General features: G+C 54.1%; 3 protein-coding genes across 5 annotated transcripts; all 3 read right to left on the bottom strand.

Annotated features, from left to right (window-relative positions):
- Positions 1-41: 41 nt before the first annotated feature.
- Positions 42-4,308, bottom strand: LOC134423443 (carboxypeptidase N subunit 2-like). The gene is made up of 2 exons (XM_063166414.1): positions 3,609-4,308; positions 42-2,725 (listed from the first exon to the last, which is right to left on the bottom strand). The coding sequence occupies exons 1-2, from the start codon at positions 3,621-3,623 to the stop codon at positions 1,100-1,102; spliced, it is 1,641 nt and encodes a 546-aa protein (XP_063022484.1). The 5' UTR covers positions 3,624-4,308; the 3' UTR covers positions 42-1,099.
- Positions 4,309-4,756: 448 nt separating this feature from the next.
- On the bottom strand, positions 4,757-10,662 carry LOC134423706 (leucine-rich repeat-containing protein 15-like). Its single transcript, XM_063166999.1, has 3 exons — positions 10,523-10,662; positions 9,533-9,770; positions 4,757-7,999 (listed from the first exon to the last, which is right to left on the bottom strand). Exon 3 carries the CDS (start codon positions 7,992-7,994, stop codon positions 6,246-6,248), a length of 1,749 nt encoding a protein of 582 aa, XP_063023069.1. The 5' UTR covers positions 7,995-7,999; positions 9,533-9,770; positions 10,523-10,662; the 3' UTR covers positions 4,757-6,245.
- A 5,902-nt stretch (positions 10,663-16,564) lies between these two features.
- On the bottom strand, positions 16,565-22,990 carry GP5 (glycoprotein V platelet). Of its 3 annotated transcripts, none has more exons than XM_063166995.1 (2): positions 21,899-22,990; positions 16,565-19,507 (listed from the first exon to the last, which is right to left on the bottom strand). In XM_063166995.1, exon 2 carries the CDS (start codon positions 19,479-19,481, stop codon positions 17,565-17,567), a length of 1,917 nt encoding a protein of 638 aa, XP_063023065.1. In that variant the 5' UTR covers positions 19,482-19,507; positions 21,899-22,990; the 3' UTR covers positions 16,565-17,564. The 3 variants fall into 3 exon arrangements, with proteins under 3 accessions (XP_063023065.1, XP_063023068.1, XP_063023066.1); XM_063166998.1 differs by having other exon boundaries at positions 16,565-19,283; XM_063166996.1 differs by having other exon boundaries at positions 22,459-22,990.
- Positions 22,991-23,051: the final 61 nt, after the last annotated feature.

Genomic DNA, 23,051 nt, shown 5'->3' with positions numbered 1-23,051 from the left:
CGGTCCCGATGGCCACGAGATGGTGCCGCAGCACCGCCAGACTCGGACAGACAGACACGGGACACTCGCTGACACCGCGGGCACGGGCAGACACACACGGACAGGCCGGCCCTGACACGCACAGACACAGGGACACTCTCACACGGACACACACACAGACACCTGTGCACTTACTACACCCACCTCGCTCTCCCAGGGGAGCACACGCCTTACCTGTCACCCCCGGATGGGCAGCACTGCTGGGACTTTGTGCCAGGTCTCCACAGGTCAGAGTGAGAATCCCAAGATGGGAGAGGTTGGAAGGGACCAGTGGAAGCCATCTAGTCCAACCACCCTGCTGAAGTAGGGTTCCCTGGGTACCCATAGCTCTGTTCACTTGGCTTTTTAGTATATTCAGAGAAGGAGACTCTACGACCTCACTGGGCAACCTGTTCCACTCACCCTCACAGCAAAGTTTATGTGAAAGTTGCCACTTTCCATGTTCAGGCTGCAAGGCTGTACATCAAGCCCTGAGATGGTAGGAGTGGGACCTGCCTATGCTCACCTGGGCCGGAGCTCACCCTGCAGGCAGGCAGCTCATGCCCCTTGCCGGGCAATCAGCAGCCCTCACCCACACCTCCCTTGGACAGCACAAATCCGTGCCCTCAGGTTTTGCCAGGCTGCAGCTCTCTTCCCTCTGCAGTGCCAAGGGGAGGTGGCTGCAGCAGGCAGACACGATCGCACCATGAGAATGCCAGTGGCACCTACTCACCCCCAGGCACCTGCACTATGCCCCACCATGCAGCTCCTGGCAAGATCCCAATGTACCACATAGGCCTTTGCTGTCTCTCCCAGACACGCGGACAGTGATGGGAGGAACAGAATGATTCCTCTCTCTGCCATGGGAACTAGTACACAGAAATAATAGATACATTTTAATTACATTTGAAATACACAGGAAACACATAGCTGAGAGGTTAAATAGCCCCAGGCCAGCTGTTGTGGAGAGCTCGGGGACAGCTGGGGACCATGGCAGCGGTAGCAGAGCGAGACGGAGAGCTGTCTGCTTCCCAGGCTGGTGCAGGGGCTGCCAGAGCAGAAGCAAACGCCTGCCCAGGCCTTAGGGCACGGCGGGGGGAGCTGGTGGTGTGACCTCGCTCCCTCTCTGTGCTGTGACAAGGACGCTGACCTGCAGCGTGCCGCAGCGGGAGCGCAGCAGCCAGGCCCGCCGGTAGGCCGCCCCCAGGCCCCGCTCCGGCCCGGGAGGAGGGAGGCGCAGGCTGAGCTCCTGGCACGATGTGGCATTGCAGGCCACGCTCACCGTGCCCTCGGGGTCGCGGTAGGTGCACTGCCCCGGAGCATCTGTGTCCCAGCCCTCCTCCGGGGGCACGCCGTGTGCTCCCGGGCACTGCAGCTGCCCGCGGGAAACCTCCAGCAGGGACCGGCCCTGGAGAGCAGCCGGGTTGGCACAGAAGGCTTGGCCGTGGGTAAGGGGCTCAGCAAAGCTCTGGAGCCAGTGCAGGAGGTAGGAGAGGTGGCAGTCGCAGAGCCAGGGGTTGCCAGCCAGCCCCACACGCACCAGCTCATCGTTGGCATCGAAGAGCCCCGCGGGCAGCCGGGCCAGGCGGTTGTGGTCCAGCACCAGGGCCGTGAGGAGGGGCAGCCTGGCCAGCAGCCCCGCCGGCAGGCTGGAGAGGTTGTTGTGGCTCAGCTGGAGCTCTGTCAGCCCTTCCAGACCCTGGAAAGCCCCAGTGGGCAGGTGATCTATGGCATTGTGTGAGAGCTCCAGGATTTCCAGCACTGACAGGTTCGCAAAGAGCTCCTGGGGCAGTGTCTCCAGCCGGTTGCGAGCCAGCGAGAGGTGGAGGAGGCCAGGGGTGCCAGCGAACAGCAGGGCAGGCACGGTGGCCAGGTTGTTGCCCTCCAGGCTGAGGACAGTGAGGTTGAGGAGACCCGTGAAGATGTCGGGGGCCAGGCTGCCCAGGGCATTGTGCTGCAGCTGCAGCCGCCGCAGCGCCCCCAGCCTGGAGAAGATGCCCGAGGGCAGCTCGTCCAGCTGGTTGCCATCCAGGTGGAGCTCGGTGAGCTGGCCAAGTGCCCTGAAAGCACCAGGAGGCAGCCGTGCCAATAGGTTGTCACTGAGCTTGAGGACACGAAGGGCGACAAGTGGGGCCAGCAGCCCATCTGGCAGCTCGGGCAGAGAATTCTGTGACAGGTCCAGGGCCTGGAGCCGCCGGAGTGGGCGGAAGATGCCAGGGGGCAGTGCCTCGATCCTGTTCCCTGCCAAGCTCAGGTCCTGCAGGCGGCAAGAGGCAGTGAAGAGCCCCGGCTGCAGGGTGCGGATGGTGTTGGCTCTGAGGGAGAGCTTGCTGAGGCTGGTCAGCCCTGCCAGTGTCCCAGGGCTGACAGCTGGCAAGGGGTTGCCTGACACCTCCAGCTCAGTGAGGCTGGGCAGCCCCTGAAAGGCACCAGGCTGCAGCTCCTGGATGTTGTTATTGATGAAGACCAGCTTGGTGAGCGTGGTGCTGGAGCCCAAGTGCCCGCTGCGGATGCTGCTCAGAGCTGTCTCCACGAAGAAGAGGTGGCTGGCACTTCCTGGCAGGCCCTCCGGGATCTCCCGTATCCTTTCGTTTGAGCAGAAGACTTTGGAGGTGTCATAGCACTGGCAGGCAGGGGGGCAGGATGGGGACAGTGCCCCCACCAGCAGGGACCCCAGCCCCAGCAGCACGTAGATCAGCAGCCTGCACTGGAGAAGGAACCAAGCCTTACCCCATGCACCCATAGGCAGGCACTGCTGGGGAAAGGGCTTCTGCAGCCAGAAATGCAGGATCAAGCTCTGAGACACCACCAGCATAGGCAGCTGCCCTGGCCATGGGGATCACTCCAGCCCCTGCTGCCAGCACCTCCTCAGCACTCCCCTTGCAGGAATGGGAAGCATTTCCCTCCCAGCTGTCTCCCCAGGGTTTTTATCTGTGCCCCAGCCCACCCTGTGACAGCCAGGGTGATGCCACCCTCACCAGAGGCGGTGAGCAGCCACATCCTGCAGAGCAGCTGCTGAGGTGGGACCTGTGTAGGTCCCTGGAAGTCTTGGGGGAAACCTATACCCTCATCAGATGTCTCTACAGGCACAAAGCCAGGTTCTAGGGCAGGAGAATCTGTGAAACACAGGGCTGTGCTGTGCACACTGGGTGATGGGGACAGCCCTGCAGGGCTGCTCTCAGCTCAGTGGCAGTAGCTGTGGGCCCCACCACTTGTATTTCTAGTTTTCTTTTTCCACAGGGAATCAGAGCAGCATCAACCTGCTGGAGGGATATTCAGCCTGACCAAATGCCTATTCCCAGCCCACAGAAGCACTTTTTGAGGTGGTGGCCCCCAGACCTCTGCCAGTTCCTCCCTAGCTGGGATACATTGCAGTGCTGCTTCGTGATGGGGGACATTGCCCACCCCAGAGCAAGGCCCACCTACAGACACCCCGCATCAGTGGAGCTCCTCTGGACTTACACTGGCACTTGAGAGCAGCACTGGCCTTGGCATTCCTTCCCTCCCTCTTGCTTGTGCTCACAGAGCCAACAGAGGGTCCCACCCATCCCAGGCCCCCAAACTACCCAAGCAGTGTGGGCACCACTTACCAAGTGTGGCATCATGGGGTCGGTCACCAAACGTGTGGCAGATGTGCGGGATGCTGCTGGCTGGGATGGGACAGTGTTTTCTGGGTGGATGGGAAGCCAGGAACAAGCTGTTCCTGCTGGGGCGGAGCTGCCCTCACTGCTTATCAGCAACAACAGCCCGTGTCCTTGGAGCACTCTGAAAAATAACCCAGCCTCCAGGGGACTGGAGGTGAGGCCAGAGGCAGCTGCCTGTGAGCATCCTGGCAAGGAAATGGGGTTCTGGCCCCGGACATCCACTGGGGCAGGGATGGTGGTGGCAGGGTGCTGCTGTCACAGGTGGCTCCAGTCCCACACCAAGGTCAGCATACTTGCTTCCAGAAACCTCCTAAGAGAGCCCCAGAATTTTATCAAATCTCACTGGGAAATGGTGCTCAAAATATCTCTGCCATGAGAAAAAAGACCAGGTGCAGCTTAGCAAGGCAGATGAAGGCTGTACATGATGTTAGAGGTCTTTTCCAACCTTATGATTCTCTGGGGAGGGGACCACTGTGGGACCATCATGGGGTTTTGCATCCCAGCCAGCAGTGGGAGTGCGAGGGAGCCATGGATCAGCTGAACTCCCTAAGAGTTTCAGCCTGCCCAGAGGAGCAGCCCACACTGCCATAAAAGCTGCATTGCAAGGGCCTGTGTTGGCACAGGCTGGGCTGCCAGCAGCCATGGAGACACCCTGAGGGGCAGGAGGAGGGATACTTCACTGCACTCATGGAGCAGATGGTGACACATGGAAAAACACAGCTGACACAATTCAGTGGCAGCCAGCTCTGAAGGGAGCCAAGCAAGCTCCCACCACTCCAGCAGTGGACTATGCAGGAGACAGTCAGTGTCTCCATGGAGAAGCTTGCTGGGGTCTCAGCTTACCACCAAAAGCCCACCCAATGCTGTTGTATGGCTTAGCCCTCCTTGGTCCATCATGCCAGGTTGGAGTCCAGGGACCAGCAAGGGCTCTGCAAACACAGCCCACAGCCCTGTCCCAGCCTCACCAACTCATACAGGCTTTTCCTCAATGCTGTAAAAATCTCTGAGGAGTGGAAATCAAGTGCAGCCCCTGTCCCTGCTGGGCCATTCCCCTGCTGCCCACCATAAAGGAGTGAATAAACAGCTCTTGGCACTTGGAGTGGACAGTGGCACTTTAATGAGAAGGTCACACATCAGCACCCAACAGCCCCGTGACACAGCTATGAGTCTCCTGTTACCAAGCAGGACTCGGCCCAGAGGGGTGGCCCCTCACATGCACCAGGCTGGAGCTGCTTGTACCAGCACTGGCTGCTGAGGCGCTGTGAGCAGCCAGCACTGCAGGGTGGACACCAAACACACACCTTGTCCCACAGCAGCAGTCCTCAGGCAGCGGTGCCACTGCAGCACACATGGAGCTGAGCTCAATCCCCCATGGTTGTGCTACGGCTGGAGAAGGCAGCTGGGTACAGGGGATGGCATGGCACTGGCACCCATTTGCAAACTGCAGAGCAGCCAGCACGCTGTGCTGCCAGCATCCCCCCTGGCCAAGGGCTGCCACCAGGCAGGGGCACTGGGCACACACAGGAGGGCACTCAAGGGAGTAAGAAGAGGATGAAGAAGCTTTGTCAAGCAGAGCAGGACCAGGTGGCTCACTAGCTGGGGGAGGGTGTTAAGGAAATGAGGACCAGGAATGGGGTGGAGTAGAAGCAGCCCCAACACACCCCAGCAGTCCAGGAGCACGAGCACAGGAGCTTCTCCCATTCCCTGCAGACACTTCACCCCCACTGTCCCACTCCTCTACCCTCACAGTGCAAGCCCCTGCACCCTGTGGGGCGGAGGCAGGGGCACAGCCACAGCAGGGTCAGCACCAGTTGCAGTGAGGGCTGGGGGGCTGCTCCTGCCCATCCCTGATGCCAGCACAGTGTCCCTGCCTCTCCTGGCTGGAGGAGCATGAGGGAAGGAGGCAGGAGCCAGGAGCAGGAGAGGATGCTGGCTGTGCTCTGGCCTGCCCTGCCTGCAGGCAGGGAGGGCAGCTGGGATGCAGCTGAGACACTCAGGGTGTGCCAGCCAGCCTGGAGCCCTGCGGGGAGCCCTGCCCAGGCACCGGTGAGTGATGGAGCAGCACAGGACACACAGCTCCCCTGGGGCAAAGGGGGCCCAGCATGATGGCTCACACTGCCTGCCCAGGCAGGGGCAAGGCGGGAGGCATGGTGGGGGCAGAAGGTGGGGAAGAGGGGCTGGGCAGGGGTGAGGGCAGCAGGCAGCATGAGGGGGCAGCACTGCAGGGAATGAGGCAAGGTGAAGGATGGGGAAGTCCTGTTATTTGGGGTAAAGCACCATCATGGCCAGGCTGTGGCTCCTGGCTCGAGAGGCCCCTCTCTGCATCCCACACCTCAGCTGCTGGACCCGGGCAGGGAAGGAGCACAGAGGCTGCACTGGAGGCAGGAAGGGCTGGGGACAGTGGGCAGCCATGGGGAAGCCCTGCTGCAGAGCAGGGACAGAGCAAAGCAGAGAAGGACAGTGGTACACACAGCGCACACGGTGATGTTGTCCCATCCCAGTCAGCAAGGGCAGCTGATGCAGAGCCTCTGTCATGTCCTCTGACCCCCACAAGCACCTCTGCCCTCAGGGTCTGCCAGATACTCAGGCTTCATTCGGGGCCTTCATCCTCATGAGCACAACGTGGCTCTTCTTCCTACAGCCATAGACCACCAGTGCCACCAGAGCAGCCAGCAGGGCCACACTCACCAGCACGATGACTGCTACCACCACCCCACTCTGCAGGCGTGTCAGCCCCCACTGCCCCCTCTCTTCCTCCTCTTTCTTCTCCTCCTCATCCTCCTGTGGGGAGGCTGGCAGCCCCGTGGGGGGCTCCATCGAGGCATCTTCTGCTGCTGAGGCATCATCTGAGGCTGCCACAGAGGTGTCAGCAGGGAGCAGGGTGCTGGGATGAGGAGCAGCAGCAGTGGGGGGCTGGGGGTCGATGAAGTGGTCCTGTGGCAGCCCGGCGATGGGGATGCCCTGCAGGGCGGGAGGCTGGGCACACAGCGGGGATATCTCACCCACCTTGTGAGGGTTCTCCTCCAGCCAGCCCTGCAGGGGCAGGATGCCCTTGTCACAGCGCCAGGAGTTGTTGTGCAGCCTCACCTCTCTCAGGGCAGTCAGTGGGGAGAAGATGCCGGCAGGCAGGTACTCCAGGGCATTGTAGTGCAGCTGCAGGTGCCGCAGCCCAGGGGTGGCCCTGAAGAGGCCCCGTGGCAGTGCCTGCAGCTGGTTGTGGTGCAGAGAGATGTTCTGCAGCTTGGGCATCCCCTCCAGTGCCCGGGCATCCAGGCGGCGCAGAGCATTGGAGTGCAGCGACAGCTCCAGCAGCTCCCCCAGGCCCTGGAAAGCCCCCGGTGGCACCGACCGCAGCCGGTTCTTGCTGAGAACCAGGAGCTGCAGCTGGGTCAGGTTGCTGAAGACGGCAGTGGGGAGGCTGGAAAGCTCATTCTCGTAAAGCCAGAGCTCCTGCAGGTTGGGCGTGGGCCCAAAGGCGCTGGGGGAGATGTCCCGCAGGCGGTTGACGTGCAGGGTGATCTTGGCGAGAGCGTGCAGGGGCAAGAAGACGCCGCTCGGCAGAGCGGTGAGGAAGTTGTTGGACAGGTAGAGCTTCTGCAGGTTGGTGTTGTGCACAAAGAGCTCCGGGGACAGCGTCTCCAGCTGGTTCTGGTGCAGCCCCAGCTCCTGCAGCTCCGGCAGCCCATCGAAGGTGCCCACCGGGATGTGCCGGAGCCGGTTCTCGTAGAGCCGCAGCACCTGCAGCCGCGCCAGCCGCTCGAAGGCCCGGGGCGGCAGGCGGTCGATGTTGTTCCTGGCCAGGTTGAGCTTGGTGAGGCTGGTCAGCTGGTCAAACACCCCCTCCTGCAGCTCCTTCAGGTTGTTCCCGTGCAGCTGCAGCTCTTTGAGGTTGCTCAGATGGGCGAAGTGGGAAGGCTCGACCTGGAGGATCTGGTTGCTGGAGAGGAGCAGAGACTCCAGCTTGTCCAGAGGCTCAAAGACCTGCACAGGGAGCTCCTGCAGCTTGTTGCTGGCCAGGCTGAGGTAGCGCAGGTCGGGCAGGTTCTGGAAGGCCCCGGGGCTGATGCGAGACAGGAGGTTCTTCTCCACGCGCAGCCCGATGAGCAGGGAGGCGTTGCCGAAGGCGGCGTCGCCCAGCTCGGCGATGCGCGTGTTGATGATCTGCAGGGTCATGGCGTTGGCAGGGATGGGGCTGGGCACCGTGCTGATGTCGGCACCAAAGCACTCCACCTGGGCACTGCGGACACACTGGCACTGCTCTGGGCACTGGCTGCTGGCCAGCTGGATGCCCACCAGCAGCAGCAGCCACCGCTGCCAGCCTCCCTGCTCCATTGGGCCTGCAGAAAAAACAAAGGAGGGGGGTTCAACCCTGGGGGTTCCCAGCTCCAGAGTCACTGCAAGGGATGGGTGCTGTTTTCCTCCTGGAAAAGCCACCGAGGCTGTAGCCATCCTGCTCCCAGCATGGCAACGAGGCAGTAAAGGGTGGACAAGGAAGGCTTGGGGCAGGCAAAGCTTGACTCAGCCCAAGCAGGAGCTCAGAGCAAGACAGAGCTGGAGGCCACAGTGCCTGGCTGCCATACCACAGCTATTAGTGGCATCCCTGGCGTCCCAGCTCTCTGGGCTCTTCTAGCAGCCAGGAGTGTGGTTTCCTGTTTTACAGAGTGTGGTGAGCTGCTGCCAGCAGCACTGGCCTCCCAGCACCACCAAAGAGCCCAGACCTTCACCAGAGCTGGCTCATGGCACCTGTAGCTGGTCCCAGCATTGGCCCAGTGCCCCCAGCACCCTCTGAGCTCTGAGGTCCTGTTGCAAATCCAAGAGCAGTCTATAGGGATGCTTTAGCCCTTTAGTCCAGTCCTGCAGGACCCAGGCTGGGTACAGGCTGGCCCTGTTCCCCCATCCCTAGCAGGAGGTCTCAGCCTGGCCTGTTTTTGCCATGAGTGGGGTGTCTGATGTGGGCACGTGCCTGCAGGCTGGTCCCAGGGGTGGTGCCCAGCAAAGCTCTCCATTACCCCTGAGCACAGATACCATGGACACCGTCTCCTCTCTCCTCTGGGCTGTGAGCTTTCTCCCTCCCTAGATCAAAGCAGCAGCCTTGTGCCAGGCTGGCATGGAGCAGCCCCCCATTAACAGCTTCATGTGGCACAAGGGAGGGAGAAAACTTGCAGCTCCTGCTCTGAGCACGGCTCAGCCAGACAGGCAATTCAGGCAGCACAGGGGTCTGGCCACAGTGCCCCAGCTGGCACCCAGGGTATGGGGGCACAGCCCTGCCCTCCCCACAGGGAACACTCTTGCTCTCAGGCAGGGAGGGAGGAGCCCTCCACAAGCCAGCATGGTTTGTGTTTCCCATATGGAAACAATCTACATCCAAGAACAGCTATGTTTATAGCAAGACATTTATAAACTTCCCCAAAGTTCAACACATCAAAAGCTCTGCTCATGTCACTCCCTGGTAAGGCAGCACTGAGAGCACACACACTGGAACAACCTTCAGGAAAAGCAGCTGGAAACAATTGATATCTCTTTTTCTTCTAGGGATAAAAACTTACAGACCACGAGGCTGAACATTCTCTGCTGCTCAGCCCCTCAGCATCCCACTGTTCCTAACATCAGCCCCCCCAAAACAGTACTTTGCTGTTTAATTTTCTCTCTTGATCATTGTCTAGGATACATTGCCTATGAAACTCTTTCAGCTCCCATAGCATCCAAGTGGTCTCAGTTTTTCGGAGAACCCTTGCAAGATAAACATCTCCATCAAATGAAAAGGTGCTGAACGTGCAGATCCCACCACTCCACCACCACCCCTCAGAGCTGCCCTGGCAGTCCCTGGAATCCGTGTCCACTCAGAGGGACAGCAGGAGAAGGAGACTTACCCGAGTGTCCTGCAGCCACGAGCAGCGAGCGAGCACAGCCCCGTGCTGGCAGGAGAGCAGAGTGTGGTTCATTCTTCCCCTCCCAGAATAAAACCCGTCCAAATCAATGAATCAGCACAGGGGCAGTGGCGGGGTTAGGGAAAGCGCTGGAGCAGAGCTGCTTCCAACTCCTGTTTCCTCAGCAGAGCACGCACTTCAAGGATCACTTTTGGGTTTCCCCCTCCTGAACCCCAGTGCTCTTGTAAGAAGACAAATAGAGGGCCCTGTGAACATGCTGCTCATGTCAGCCAGTGCCCAGGCAGTGGCTTGGCCCTCAGAGTCCCCCTGTGGGACACAGCCACTGACCCATGGGGGCAGACATGCAAAGCCAGACCCCTGGGCACAACCCTGTCCTTCCCTGGCAGGAGTCCACACCAGGGCTGCTCCATGGCACTTCCTTGGCACAGGCACAGCTCTTGTTTCCCCATCCATGGCTCCTGTAAGCCCAGGGCCAGTACAGGCAGAACCCTGGCACAGAGACCCTGCCCAGGTCACAGCTGTCATTCCCCCCACAGCCACAGATGCCAAGGGGCCACAAACCCACAAGCACCCACTGTGGGCTCTGTCCTGTGGGCACCACAACCAGCACTGCCAGGAAGCAAGAACTGTGCCAGGGTCAGCAGCTGTGTGGGTCAGGCTGCTTCAGAGAACCCTCAGTAAGCCAGAGCATTGCCCACAAGCCATGAGGAACACCTTGGCACCGAGGAACCCCCACTGCAGGCATCCCTGGAACCCCAGAGCAAGCTGTCTCCCAATGGCTGCCCCTGCTCTGCCCCCTCAGCAGTCCTGACACACAGGTGATGAGCCTGGTACCCAGGGGTGTTTGGAAAGCATCCATCAGCTTGTTCAGGGGCACCTGCTGCCAGCCCTCCCTGCCCCTCCAGCACACAGGGGTGCACTGGGGTGCCCTTGGGTCCCGTCACCCAGCCCAGGTCCCCCCACCTCGCCCACCTCCTCCAGGCAGTCCCGGTCCAGCCGCTGCCGGGAACGGATATTCGGGAGGAAGGAGGTGAGGAGAGTCAGTGCACGTGGCCCCTTTGGGCTTCCTGGAGAGACACTGCAGTCCCTTGCTATGCAAGGGCAGCTGGAACTTCCCTGCCTGCCTCTAATCCCCTCTCACCCCACCCCACCCGTGCCTCCGCCGTTGCAGCAACCTCTGCTGAGGTTCCGGTGGCACCGAGGAGCTGCTCAGGACGGGAACAGCTGGGGCTGCTGCCGGGGAAGGGAGGAAATGTGTCATGCTGTGAGCGGTGGGAGCCTGCAGGGCAGCGGAGGGGACAGAGAGGGGACAAACACAAACTGCAGGGATGGAGAGCAGAGCTCCCAGACAGTCTCAAAGGAAGGAGACAGGGATCGTGGGAACATGGCAGGGAGTGGGACCTCAGCTGGAGGACACGGCCACCATGATGTCACATCGCATGAGAGGCCATCTGCCACAGGACATGCTGGATGGCCACAGACCCCTCTGGCTGGAAAGTGGGTGAAACCAGCCCTGGCCATGTTCCTACCTGCTCTGGGGCAACACCCAGGCGTTTGGGCACAGAGAATGGGCATTTTGAAAACACCACCCACCAAGTGCTCTAGTTCACACTCTAGTGACACAGCAGTTTCCCAGAACCACACTTCCCAAAACAATCTCCCCGTTTCTGTGACAGCACTGCAGCTGAAGGTCAGGCACAGGGCTTGGGAGCTCCCTGCAGCCCTGACACAAGAGCTGGGCTCTCACAGCCTTATCACAGCCTTATCATGGCTCTGTCTGCCCGCTGCCAGTGCTGCTGGGCTTCTGCCCACTCTGACTCATCCAGAAGCTCACAGCTTTTTGGCCAGGCAACACAGAAACCAAACCTCAGCACTTCCAATAAACCACTGCCCCAGCCCAGATCATCCCAGGAATGTTGGAGTTGCCTCCTTCCAAGCAATGATGCAGTGATGGGTATCTCAAACACCCTGCCCCAACTGGGGGGTCATCAGAATATGGTCCCTACCACCATGCAAAGTTTCAGAGGAGTGCAGGTAACTGCCCTGACAAAATGCTGCCTGCCTCTACCCAGGCCTCAGGAAACTGCTTCTGGCTTCCAGCCGGAAAAGATGATTGTTTGCAAGACGTGGCTAAAAATAAAGCAGGGCTGAGTAACAAACGGCACACGCCCGTGAGCTGCTTCTGCAGCCACTCCCAGAGGTGAGCACACGGAGGGGCTGCCCGAGGCTACTTACAAGGGAGAGGAACAGAGGGTGTGACAGCTTGGGACAGCAGCACAGACTCATCCCACACATTTAGAGGGGAGAGGCAGCTCCTGAGACAGCAAACGGATGTGATTGAGGGGGAGATGAGCATTTTGCAGGGAGAGGCTGTTCCACATAGCCAGGAACTCACACAGTGCTGGATGGAGTGGGTCTCATGCTGCAGGAAAGCTCCAGGTTCAGCATTGCCTGGTGGACCTGTCCCAGCTCCAGCTGCACCAGGCAGAGGCTGCAGCCCCCCTGACCAAGCCTTGGACAGTGTGGAAACACTGTTGTATCCCTGCACCTTCAAGGAAACAATGGAGCCCCAGAACAGCAGTGTCACTTATTGCTGGAGCTGCCTGCCTTGCTACAGGACAGCAGGACAGTCCCGTGTCTGTCTGTCCATGCTGGCACATCTCCAGCACATCCCCACGGCCAGGGTGGCGGATGCAGCAAAGCTGAGTGGCTCTGAATCACCAAGGGACTCGAGACTGCTTGGAAAAACTCATGTAATCGCTAAAATTAGCATTGTGGGCTTGGCTGGGAGAGCACATTGTTCATCTGCCAAGCAGCTGAGCGTGCTCACCCACGCCATGCAGACACAGCTCCCCCTGAAAGCCCCTGCTCCTGCTCACCTCCACTCCTGCTTGAACTGGCACCCTGGGCAGGGCGAGCCGTGCCCATGGCCTGCAGGGCAGTGCTGGGACCCCCCAGTTACCCAGTGCCCACCCTGCCGTGAACCCCCAGCCCGGTGGCCCCCGGTGCACACAGCTGGCCCCAGGCCAAACTCTGCTGAAGGGGAGGAGGAGGAGGATGGAGGGCTGGGCTGGGGCCACAGAGGGAGTGCTCACCCTGTTCCAGCACAGGGGACACCGCTGGGCCTGAGCCCTGCAGCAGGACCCACAGGCTCACACCACAGCTGAGGGGTGAAGGAAGGGACATTAGTCCCTCAGGGGCTGGTGCTGGGGCCACCTCCACCCTTAGAGAAGCAGCAGCAGCCCCTGCCTCACCACGGGCCCCCCCAATCCTTTGAGGAGCTCAAATGAGAGAGCTCCTCCATAGGGCCAGTGATCCAGCCCTAGGGACATTTTCCCACCCTGCCTGCGGAATGCAGGGCCAGGGCTGCCTCGCTGCTCTGCCATCATCGGTCCCAAGGGACGGGGCCGTGCCTGCCTTCCCTGGGAAAGTGCTTATGGAACTCTGGGAGGGAGCAGCAGCAGCTTTGCTTAGCAGGGATGGCCATCAGGCTGACCTCCATTCCAGCACCAGCCCCAGGCCCACCACAACCCTCCTGGAGCTCCAGGAAAACGGCGTTTAGGATCTCAGGCTCCAGTGGGGTTGGCCCCAGCAGCAGAGCCGCCCCGGCCCGAGCGATAGCAGCAGCAGCGGGGCTTGGCCCCGGCTCCGGCAGCGCTAGGCTGGAAGGAATGCGGGGCCCGGCCAGCTCCGCCCGCAGGGATAATCCGGAGCGGAAAGAGCTTGTCCTGGGAGAGGGGGAGGCGATGGCAGGGGCTCATACGCTGAGAAATGTTCCCTGGATCAGCTCCATCTCTGTAAAGCTACCTCTGGCACCATGAAGTGGCCCAGGGACCTCTCCCCAGCACAGGAAAGGGGAAAGGGGCCTCGTTTCTTCCCAGGAGAAGCCAGCAGAGGAGTGCACAGCAGACTGCAGAGCTGCTGCCAGCCATCACTGGCTCTCTGCCCTGAGCTTTTTCCGTGCAGAGAGACACAAAGGCACAGCAGGAAGTCTGGCATGCCAGTCCTACAGCAGCAATTGCTGAGCCCAGTGGTGGATGGGTCTGGGTGCTGCTGGAACAGAAGCTCCCAGCCTGTCATGAACTGGGACCCACCCCCCTTGGCCCAAGTAAGAGACTATCCCAGGACTTATCCACCCACAAGTGAGTATAAACCCAGATTTTGGCTACAAAAATGGAGGCATAACACCTCCCTCGTTTGCCACTCCCTAGCTGGGACAAAGCAGGAGATTCAGGCCCTCTGCTCACCGTGAGTTTGTAAACTCTCATGCCTTGTCCATTGGGAACGTGCCTTGGGCTGCGTCCCCTCCCAGCTCTTCTGACATCACTAGGAAATGCTCAGATATCAGAGCTGCCAAATCAGCAGCCCTGGGCCAGCTCTGCTGGTTGGAGGCCTGGAGGAGACACAGCCAATGCTCCATAATGTCAGGCAGAGGCTCCCAGGGCTCCTGCCTCACAGCCAGCAGCTGCATCACTCCTGAGCCACTGCTGGGGCCTGCTCCAAGCACATCTGCCATCACCCTACTTCTCTTTGACATCAGGACAGGGAAGATCTGAGGTGCAGGCTCTGATTTTGCTGCTGTGCATTGGAGGACTGAACTGCAGCTGCCCAAGCTCACTGCCCTCTGCAAGGAGTGACAAGGGCCCTGCTGCAGTTCCTGCTCTCAGGAGGCAGAGGTGTGGGATGGAAAGGACCAGGACACCAGGGACACCAGGAAAGGATGTGTGTGCTGGAAATGCTTGCTGCAGTGGCTGTGAAACAGGCAGAGCTGCCAGTGTTTGTGGCAGCAGTTCATTCATTTCCACCCTCAGCAACTTGTGCTTTGGGGACTCTGGATTCAAATCCCAACAAGCAAAGGAGAATGGCATTTGTGGTGACATCAAGCTGGAAACACAATGAATAGTCCCATGGCTTGGCACAGGGTAGGTCAGAGCTCCCACTGCTCCGGGATTTCCTCAACAGAGAGAGCAGGAGCAACTGCTACAGCAGCAAGCACTCGAAGGGATGGAGCAAGCTGTGACTGGGCTGGCACAGATGGCCTGGTGGGGAGGTACCCAAGCACTCCCAGCCAGGATGTGGTCCTGGAAGCAGGTCCTTGACCTGGAGGTCTGGATAACGTGCAGGGCTGTTAACCATGACTCTGCACCCCCATCTGGAGCCAAGAGAGCAGAACCAACCCCTTCAGCCACTGTAATGCATGTTCTTTGCATTCACCTCTTCCCCAGTATCAGGGACCCACTGGATCAGGGATTAGGTACCTCCAGTTTCTTACCTCCAGCCTGTGTTCCCTTCCAGCCTGGTGGCAAAGGCTGGGCAGTAGATGATGCAAGTGTGGGCTGCAGGGACTGAGAGAATCCTTGCACACAAGGGAACAGTGCTTTGAGGGACCAGCCTGCTGCCTTCCTCCGGCCACAGCTGCATCGTGCTGACCTGGAAAACTAACCCTTCTCCAGGAAAAACAGAAATGGGGTATGCACAAGGATATCCTTGGGTTTCTCAGGCCAGGGAATTTTTCAGGAAGGGCTGAGCTTCACTGTGCAAGAAACAATGAATCAGAGGCAGCTCAAAACAAGTACACCTCAGAGGAAAGTTAGTAAACCACCCCAGGCACTCATTGCTGCAGCCTTTTGTTGTCTGATGACTTCACTTCCCCCGTCTGGCTCAGGCGTGGGGAAAGCCCGATGACAGCATGTGAGGAGGAATCATCCTGTCCTAGCCTTGCCTGTGCACAGCTCTGTGCCAGAGCCCCCACGTGCCAGAGCTGGAGCTCAGCGGCTGCAGCCGGAGCCAAGGAGCAGCGTGGGGGCCCAGCTGGGGCTCTGCGGGGCCAGGGCAGCCAGAGAGGGCTCACAGAGGCACAGCTGGTGCTGCCCTGGGGTGGGCAGCAAAGTGTCGTACCCACACCATGGGCAAACAGGGGCTTTTCCTCACAAATCAGACACTGTGCATCCAAGCACCCAGAGCACACTTCCTTCACTGAGGTGAAGATCCCCAGCATGGTTTGTAGAAGTCAAAGACAGAATTTCCTCACTAGCCCTGATATCCTGACCTGCCTGCTGCGAGCAGCTGCCTGCGTGGCACCGTGTGACAGCGCTGGAGCTGGCACAGCACCGAGGGGTTATTACAGCTGTCCAACCAAGAAACTAAATTTGCAACAACTCTCTCTTCTTAAATACTACATGCAACCACCCAGAACAACCACTGAGAAAGCTCACTGCTGGTTTTGTGCTTCTCTCAATCATATTGCAGTAAATATTCTGGAGCATCTGTTTGTGATTCCAGTCACAGCTTGCTTTGCACCACTTGCAGTGACTTGTGTTTCTGCTTCTTTAGAGATAGCTCCAACTCCCATTTAGCCTGGTTTGCCAAATTTTGTTAAATCTCACCAGCAAGACAATGATCATTTAACACTATAGAAGCACATTCTCTCTTTTCAAAGAGGAATTTAGGCCCAGCAGCAGAGCACCCTGAAACAAAGAAGTTACAGTTTATTCTTCATGCCTATAGTAACGCACAGCAGGGAACCAACCATAACCAACCTGCAGGAAATGCAAGTTTTCTTCACCTCAAATCTGTTATGCATTTAAAGGCCATCCAGTAAAGTCCCTAATATTGAGAAAGTCACTAAGGTTACAAAATTACTCCTAGAGTAGAGGCTCTCTGGCCCAAGAAGCCAGGGATCCACACCCAGAGGTTTTTAAGCACATCAGAGCTTTTAAGAGCAAACAAAGTCCCATAATGTAGATAAAAGCTGATAGTTAAATCCAAGAGCTACTAAAGCACAGGCAGTCTGACAGCCACCAGTCTATGAACTAAAACATTCATACCATTCAAAATACTAATAAAATGTTAGTATAAAGACCACAACCCACACTATTGCCTAGTAGTTGCCTTTGCACATCAACACTTGAAAGGACTGGAAGTCAGGGAATAGCAGGATGTAATAAGGTAAAAAATAGTGAGACTGAAAATGTGACTGGACACTCCAAGTTGAAGTTGTATATGTTCCCCAGCCAATTTCAAAATGGAGTTGACACTTTGTGGCCCTCAGTTCAGGCAGGCTCCCTGCCCCTCAGCTGCATGCTGCTGTTTTGCTGGCCAAGCCCAGGATAGACCATTCTTTTCTCTCCCAGCTCAGTCAGGATCAGCTCTCAAACAAATTCATGCCTGTGGAGCCCCCTCTCAGTCCTGGGCATCCTCCTGGCACTCTGGTTTCAGGATTCCCTGCATCATGCAGCCAGGAACTCCTTGTTTTTTCAGACCACTGGCCAAAGTTTAAGGATGAAAGTGTTTACTTAAAATTCAGAGTTGTAGAAACTTTACAAACTTTCCAGAAAACCTCCAATCAAACAATAAAATACATCATGATTATACTTCCTAGCTCAGCATCTTCCTCTGCTGTTAGCTTTGATTGGTATCCCTTCCTCATACCACGTCCTGGGAAGGGGCTGAGGACAGAAAGCAGAAGTTAAGACACTTCACCACGCCATTCTGCACACATCCCCATTGTTTAAAGGTCCTTCCCAGCATCTCCTCCCAAAACCACTATTTTTTTTTTTTCTCAGTAAGGAGACAAAAGATGGCAGGCAGTAGAGGAAATAATATTATTGGAGTTCTTTGGGCGATGTCTAAAGCACAGCTGAAGCCATGTTCTTATGTAAGAGCTCCTCCATTGATGGCATTCCATCTGAGCAGTGAACACCCAGCAGGCAGCAGCCTCTGGCAGAGGACAGGGCAGCACTCCAAGGCAGGAAACCCAGAGCACACATGTGGAGGTGACCACAGTACTTCCATCTTGCCCTCTGGGTTCATGCACTAAGTGCTGTAGCAATTTACAGTGATTACAGCCACTCTTGGCAAATGCTGCAAGGTGCATAAAACTCATTTCCATTATGTTATACAGACAAGGTCTTTATGGTCTTTGCTATGAAGATCTGTAATCAAGTATTAACTGCTCAAATGTTCAAAAAACATCCAAAGCAACACTTCCAGTTCTTTCTTGGGGTAGATTTCTCTATCTTCTTGATATTCTTATCAGAACTACAGGCTGAGCAGGAATATTTCTGGAGAGCAAGAGTTGCCTGGTGTTACCCATCACATACAGACTGAGCACAATGACTACAGTCTGGAGTGTTAAGATCAAACTGTGAACACACAAGAGTAGCTGGCAATAACTAACTCTGATATTAAAATAGGGTTTAGCACTGCTGTGGGCTGGAAACTCATCCCACCAAACAAGAGTAGTTAAATCTGTCCCTCTAACACTGCTGGTTCGTGCTATGATGCTGGGAGAAGTTTGGACTGGAACATCTGAGAAGTGTAGCCCAGGTTGTCCAACATCTTCAACATGGGAGTAGGTAAAACTTGGAGTTGCAGGAGGAATGGATGTGGGTGTGCTGGTGATTTCCATGTCAGACAGCACTGTTCCAGCAGTCTCCTGAGATGATGTGAAGTGCTCCGTCACAGGAGATGTCAAAGTTGAGCTGAACGCCTGATAGGTCATAGCTGTGGTTGGCAGGCACTCCAGGTCATCGATGCTTAGAGACACAAGAGAAATATTCTGCAGTGCCAGTGGGCTGTGGCACATCAGAGATGGCACGTTTTTAACTATTGCTGTGCTCTTCTGGAGCCATTCTCGGAAGCCAAGAATTTGGCAATCACATTTCCAAGGGTTGTCGTCAAGGACAACTTCTTCCAGCTCAGGTAAAGCAGTAAAGAAGTCTGCAGGAAGAGACTGCAGGTTAGTACTATTCAGGTAAACTTTCTGGAGGTGCTTGAGATTATGAAAGAGGTTTCTAGGAAGAACCTCAAGCCTTGTATCAAACAGGGAAATGTTCTGCAGTTTCTGAAGGCTCAGAAAGATTCCCTCTGGCAAACTGGAAATATTACTTGTATGGAGAGAAAGGCCCCGTAGTTCATTCAGGCCACTGAATACATTCCTAGGAAGAACCGTAAGCTCTGGGTTAAAACTCAGCACAAGAAGCTCTAAATTTGTCAAGTTACTGAACACAAAATCTGGTATTGTTGAGAGCTTTGTGTGATACAGCCATAGGCTACCAAGATGCCTCATCTCTCCAAACAGCACTTCTGGAAGAGACTTCAGTGGGTTCCTGTACAAGGTCAGTTTAGACAGGTTGTGCAAGTGCAAAAAAAGCCCAGAAGGCAAAACCTGAAGCCTGTTCCTGGAGAGTGTCAGCGTTCTTAGTTTGCGAAGACAATGAAATGCATCAGGGGCAATGGAATGGATATTATTGGAATGCAGGAAAAGCTCCTGCAGCTCCTTCAGGCTAGCAAACACACCAGACTCTATTGAAGACAGTCTATTAATATACAGCATCAGCCTCTCAAGCCTGGCTAATGCACTAAATATATTTCTAGGCAGTGCTGCTAAGTAATTTCTTGATAAGTTCAGTACTCTGAGTTTAGTGAGTTTCTTCATCACACTACTGGGAAGTGCTGTTAGTTGGTTTTTGTTCAAGTAAAGCTCCTGCAAACCAGCCAGTTTGTCAAACAGATTTTCCTCAATAGAATTCAACCTGTTACTTTCAATGATCAATTGCTGAAGCTGCATCATGTCATCAAATACTTCTGGTGGAAGTTCAACCAGCTTATTATCCAGCAGTTTGAGGACTTTTAGCCTTCCCAAGCCTTTAAAAGCCATTGGTGAAACCAGAGCGATGTTGTTTGAAGACAGGATGAGATGCTGCAGTTCCTCCATCCTAGCAAAAACATCCTGCAAGTACGATATGTTAGCATTTGTTATGTGAATTTCTGTCATGTTGCAAGGCAGATTTAACAATTCCAGGTCTTTTATGTGGGGGCCAGAGCAATAAATTGCATTTTTTGAAGAGCAGTCACACTTCTCAGGACAAATAGATGCATCCAACTGGAAGAAAAGCTTGATCATCACTGACAAACGAAACACCAACATCCTTGTTGAAGTGCCAGAAACATTAGCTGTTACAAGAGATAAGAGAGAATCAGGATTTGATCATAGGTAACTTAGCAGCTCACAAAGATGTGTGATTATATCATAAACCTGCATATGTGTGCAAATTTCTCGTGCCTTGAAAGCAAATTTCAAAATCTCTTTTATTGTTGACTGCCAATATTTCTGAAGTACTCAGCTTACACTGAGAAGTACAGGTAAATTAATTTTTGTAACTCAAGTACTTCTTGTTTGTATTTGTACCAATTAGCTATAATAAAAGTATACAAAAATCATGATGAAACACTTAAGTAGTCAAAAGTCATATTTATTTAAACAGAAAAGCATTACAGGATTACAGAAGGGTTTGGGTTGGAAGGGACCTTAAGGATCATCTCTTTCCATCTGACAGGGACATCTTCCACTAGACAAGGTTTAGTGTATTATACTAAATTACATGCCAAAAATATTTTCAAAAATTATCAAAAGGTCCTGCACTCACTGTGTTTTTCATTGTAAGTTATCAGAGGTTAAAAAATAAAGTTCAGCCTGCAAAAATAGACAATGGAGGTAAAAAGGTTGTCCTGTACTTTAAGTGGTGAAAAGCAAAACAGCACTGTCCAGTTAAATCCTGTCTCAGCATTTTCAAGTGGTGGCTTCTTGGAACAGCCCAGGAACACACAAGAAGGAACAGGCTATTTTTGACACAGCCTGAAATAACACAGAAGACCCCATATGGCACAGGACAGTAGTGAACCTCTGACAACCACCAAGCCTCATTTCAACAGCTTAACACAATACCAAGCTATCAGCAGTGGAACTGGAAGTTCAGTAAAATGAGAGGAAAGAAGTGCACGAAATTAGATGGGAAGTTGTCGCAATAAAGGCACATCTGCATGAAACACACCACAAAGTTGGAAAATTGCATACATTTCCAAACAGGAAAGCAATCATTGTAGGTATAAATGGTAATATTTAAAAGAGCAAGTCAAACAGAAACCCACAGAAATACTTCCTCAATGAAATCAACAAGTCCAAGTGTATCAGAAACCTGGATTTCAAGCACCTGGCTGAGCAGCAGAATAAGCAGCAGCTGGGACCACTGGAATAGCTGCAAAACTTCCACAGATGTGACTGGGATAGCTGACACAACACCAGCCCTCTGCACCAGGAACATGGGGGAGAGGAAGGCTCCATCCCCACATGCTCTTTTTCAGGGGCAAGGATGAAGCTGTCCCACACCAACCCCACAGATATACTGTTGGGTTCAACTCCCTTCACTGAAAGAGAAACCCAAAACAGCTGCATGTCCAAACCAGCTACTGCATTAAAAAAAAAAAGCCAGAAGAGCAAAAGGGAGTGCCTTAAAAAAATTCCAATTTTATTCAGCTTCAGAGTACTGAAGTCTGGTACAATATCTAACTCTCCCTCAGGAAGGGAAGGACGTGGCATTTAGGGCTATCAACAACCAGCAACACAGTCCCACAAAACAAGATCTCAGTGGGCTTTTCACAACTCATTGAATGAGACATAGGCATCACCAAAAAATAGCACGAGATTCCACTCTTCTCAAGGTCTTTCACGTGTCAAACAAGAATCTTTCAGAGAATCTCACCCTCCTAGTAATCCTCCCTACCCCAAAACTTTGTCGTAAGCCAGTGATGCTTTTACTTCAATGAATTTGTAACTCAGTCCATCTCTGATCCTACGTATCCCCACAAGCAGAACCCTCCATTCAGAAACACATTAAGAATTTTCTGTTTCAAGTCCTGACTTGAACCAAATGGATAATAAAAACCCAGCTTGTTATGCTAGAAACTGCAAATGCAGGTCCCTTGGAAGGTATGACTACAGGCCACTCTGTAAAATCAGAAACAGACTAACACCAGCCTGTAGGTTCATGATGACTGTTTTCCTGGTGTTATAGCAAGAGAGTATACAAGAAGACAAGCAGGTGCTCAGAAATGCTAGAAAGCACTAGTTTTGACAAACAGCAAAATGGTAGAAATTCTTTGCAAGATATGAAGGCTGTAAGTGCTGTCACAAGAACTGGAAAAGCCTATGGGTCTCAAACACCTAGAGCTGCTAACAGTATTAAAAAAAATAAATAAAGATTTTAACAGTACAGAATACAGTAAAACCCACAATAATGATACATTCCCATGCCTTAAAATTCTCTCACACCCTCACATGAGACACCTGGCATTCCAGAAAAGGCACCAGCCTGGCTGGTCACTTACCAAAGCCTGCTCTACAGCCTATTTCCCTTTCAGCCCCCCTTCCCCACCACCCCAGTATTTCTCAAGACTACAAAAGGATGCCAGAGGCAATACATTAATGCTGTTACTATATCAGAAGTCTCAAATCAGTTTTGAACTTACAGAACACTAAGCACATGTATTGCTTACAGCGGTGCTTACCTCTTTTACTGTCTTGCAAGTTCCTAAACTCACACAAGCATGACAAAGAAATTTTGAGCTGTACCTTAGAAACTTATCTGCTTTTAAAAGGAACTTACTAGGAGGAGAGCAGGCAATCAGGCTTCACCATGACACTGCACTTTAAATGGGAAGTAAAACAGCAAAAGGCATCCTCCAGATAACACTTTCACCCGTATTTGTCCAGTTAATGAGACAGGCCAAAGGCCAAACAATATTTGAAGCTTCAGAGCAGATTTTTGCTTATAATTGTTCAAACGACCAACTTCCACAGGTTGTATGTAACTCCAAAAGTAGGGCTTGAAACTACTCACATAAAATGAGAAAGTTTTAAGTCACACACCCAACAGCAGAAAACCCACTTGTGGCTTCTTTGGCAGTGATATTGGGGTATGTGCTTCAGCCAAACCAAAGCAAATCTGAGTGAAGTCAGAAATCTGCATTTCAATGTGAGATGTGATCAGAAATTTCAAATTTGTCACCAGTCTGCTAAATAGGTTTTGAAGGAGTGGATACATCCACTTTAAACTAAGTGCTCCTACCTTGACAAAGCTGCTCTGACTTTCAATTTCTTGCAGGATTGGAGTCAAAGCAATTTCAGTAAGGAATGAAGGGACTTTTTACTTAATACTTTGGCTAAGCATTCCAAGGTTGACACATTTAGTTTCTGTTTTTCCTCAAAGTCTTCTGGAGTGGCATGCCAACAAAACCTAAAACCTGTAAGATTCTGAAAGAGAAAAGCTAAGTTGTAAAAATAGAAGCTCGAAATTGAAAGATTCAGTTTTTGTTATTAAGTAAAAAGATTGCTTAAGTATCTTGTCTTCAAGTTTAAAATAATGTGCTCTGCCAATGACTGTTTCAATGGAAGGTGAGCCACAGGACAGAAAGATGTCTTCATTTCCACATGATTTTGCTGAAGATGACCGTGACAATGGTGACAGCTCAGATCATGCCTCCCACATGTCCAAACAGAAGGAACATGTGAATAACCAAAGGTGGAAACAAGCTGCTATCACACGTACAAGGCTTTAGAATGGCTCTCCTAAGCCACCAGGAGAAGCTGCAGTCAGTGTGATCCCCTGCAGAACACTCCCACCCCATCTGCAGAAACAGAGGCACTGAACAACACATCCAT

This window comes from Melospiza melodia, chromosome 12 (genome assembly GCF_035770615.1).
Source record: "Melospiza melodia melodia isolate bMelMel2 chromosome 12, bMelMel2.pri, whole genome shotgun sequence".
In the NCBI taxonomy this organism is placed as follows: domain Eukaryota; kingdom Metazoa; phylum Chordata; class Aves; order Passeriformes; family Passerellidae; genus Melospiza; species Melospiza melodia.
This window is presented reverse-complemented; position numbering and strand designations above follow the sequence as displayed.

What these genes read in the sequence shown, in the direction of transcription:
- GP5 (XM_063166995.1), bottom strand. Translation starts at nt 19,481, where the DNA reads ATGTTGGTGTTTCGTTTGTCAGTGATGATCAAGCTTTTCTTCCAGTTG.
- LOC134423706 (XM_063166999.1), bottom strand. Translation starts at nt 7,994, where the DNA reads ATGGAGCAGGGAGGCTGGCAGCGGTGGCTGCTGCTGCTGGTGGGCATC.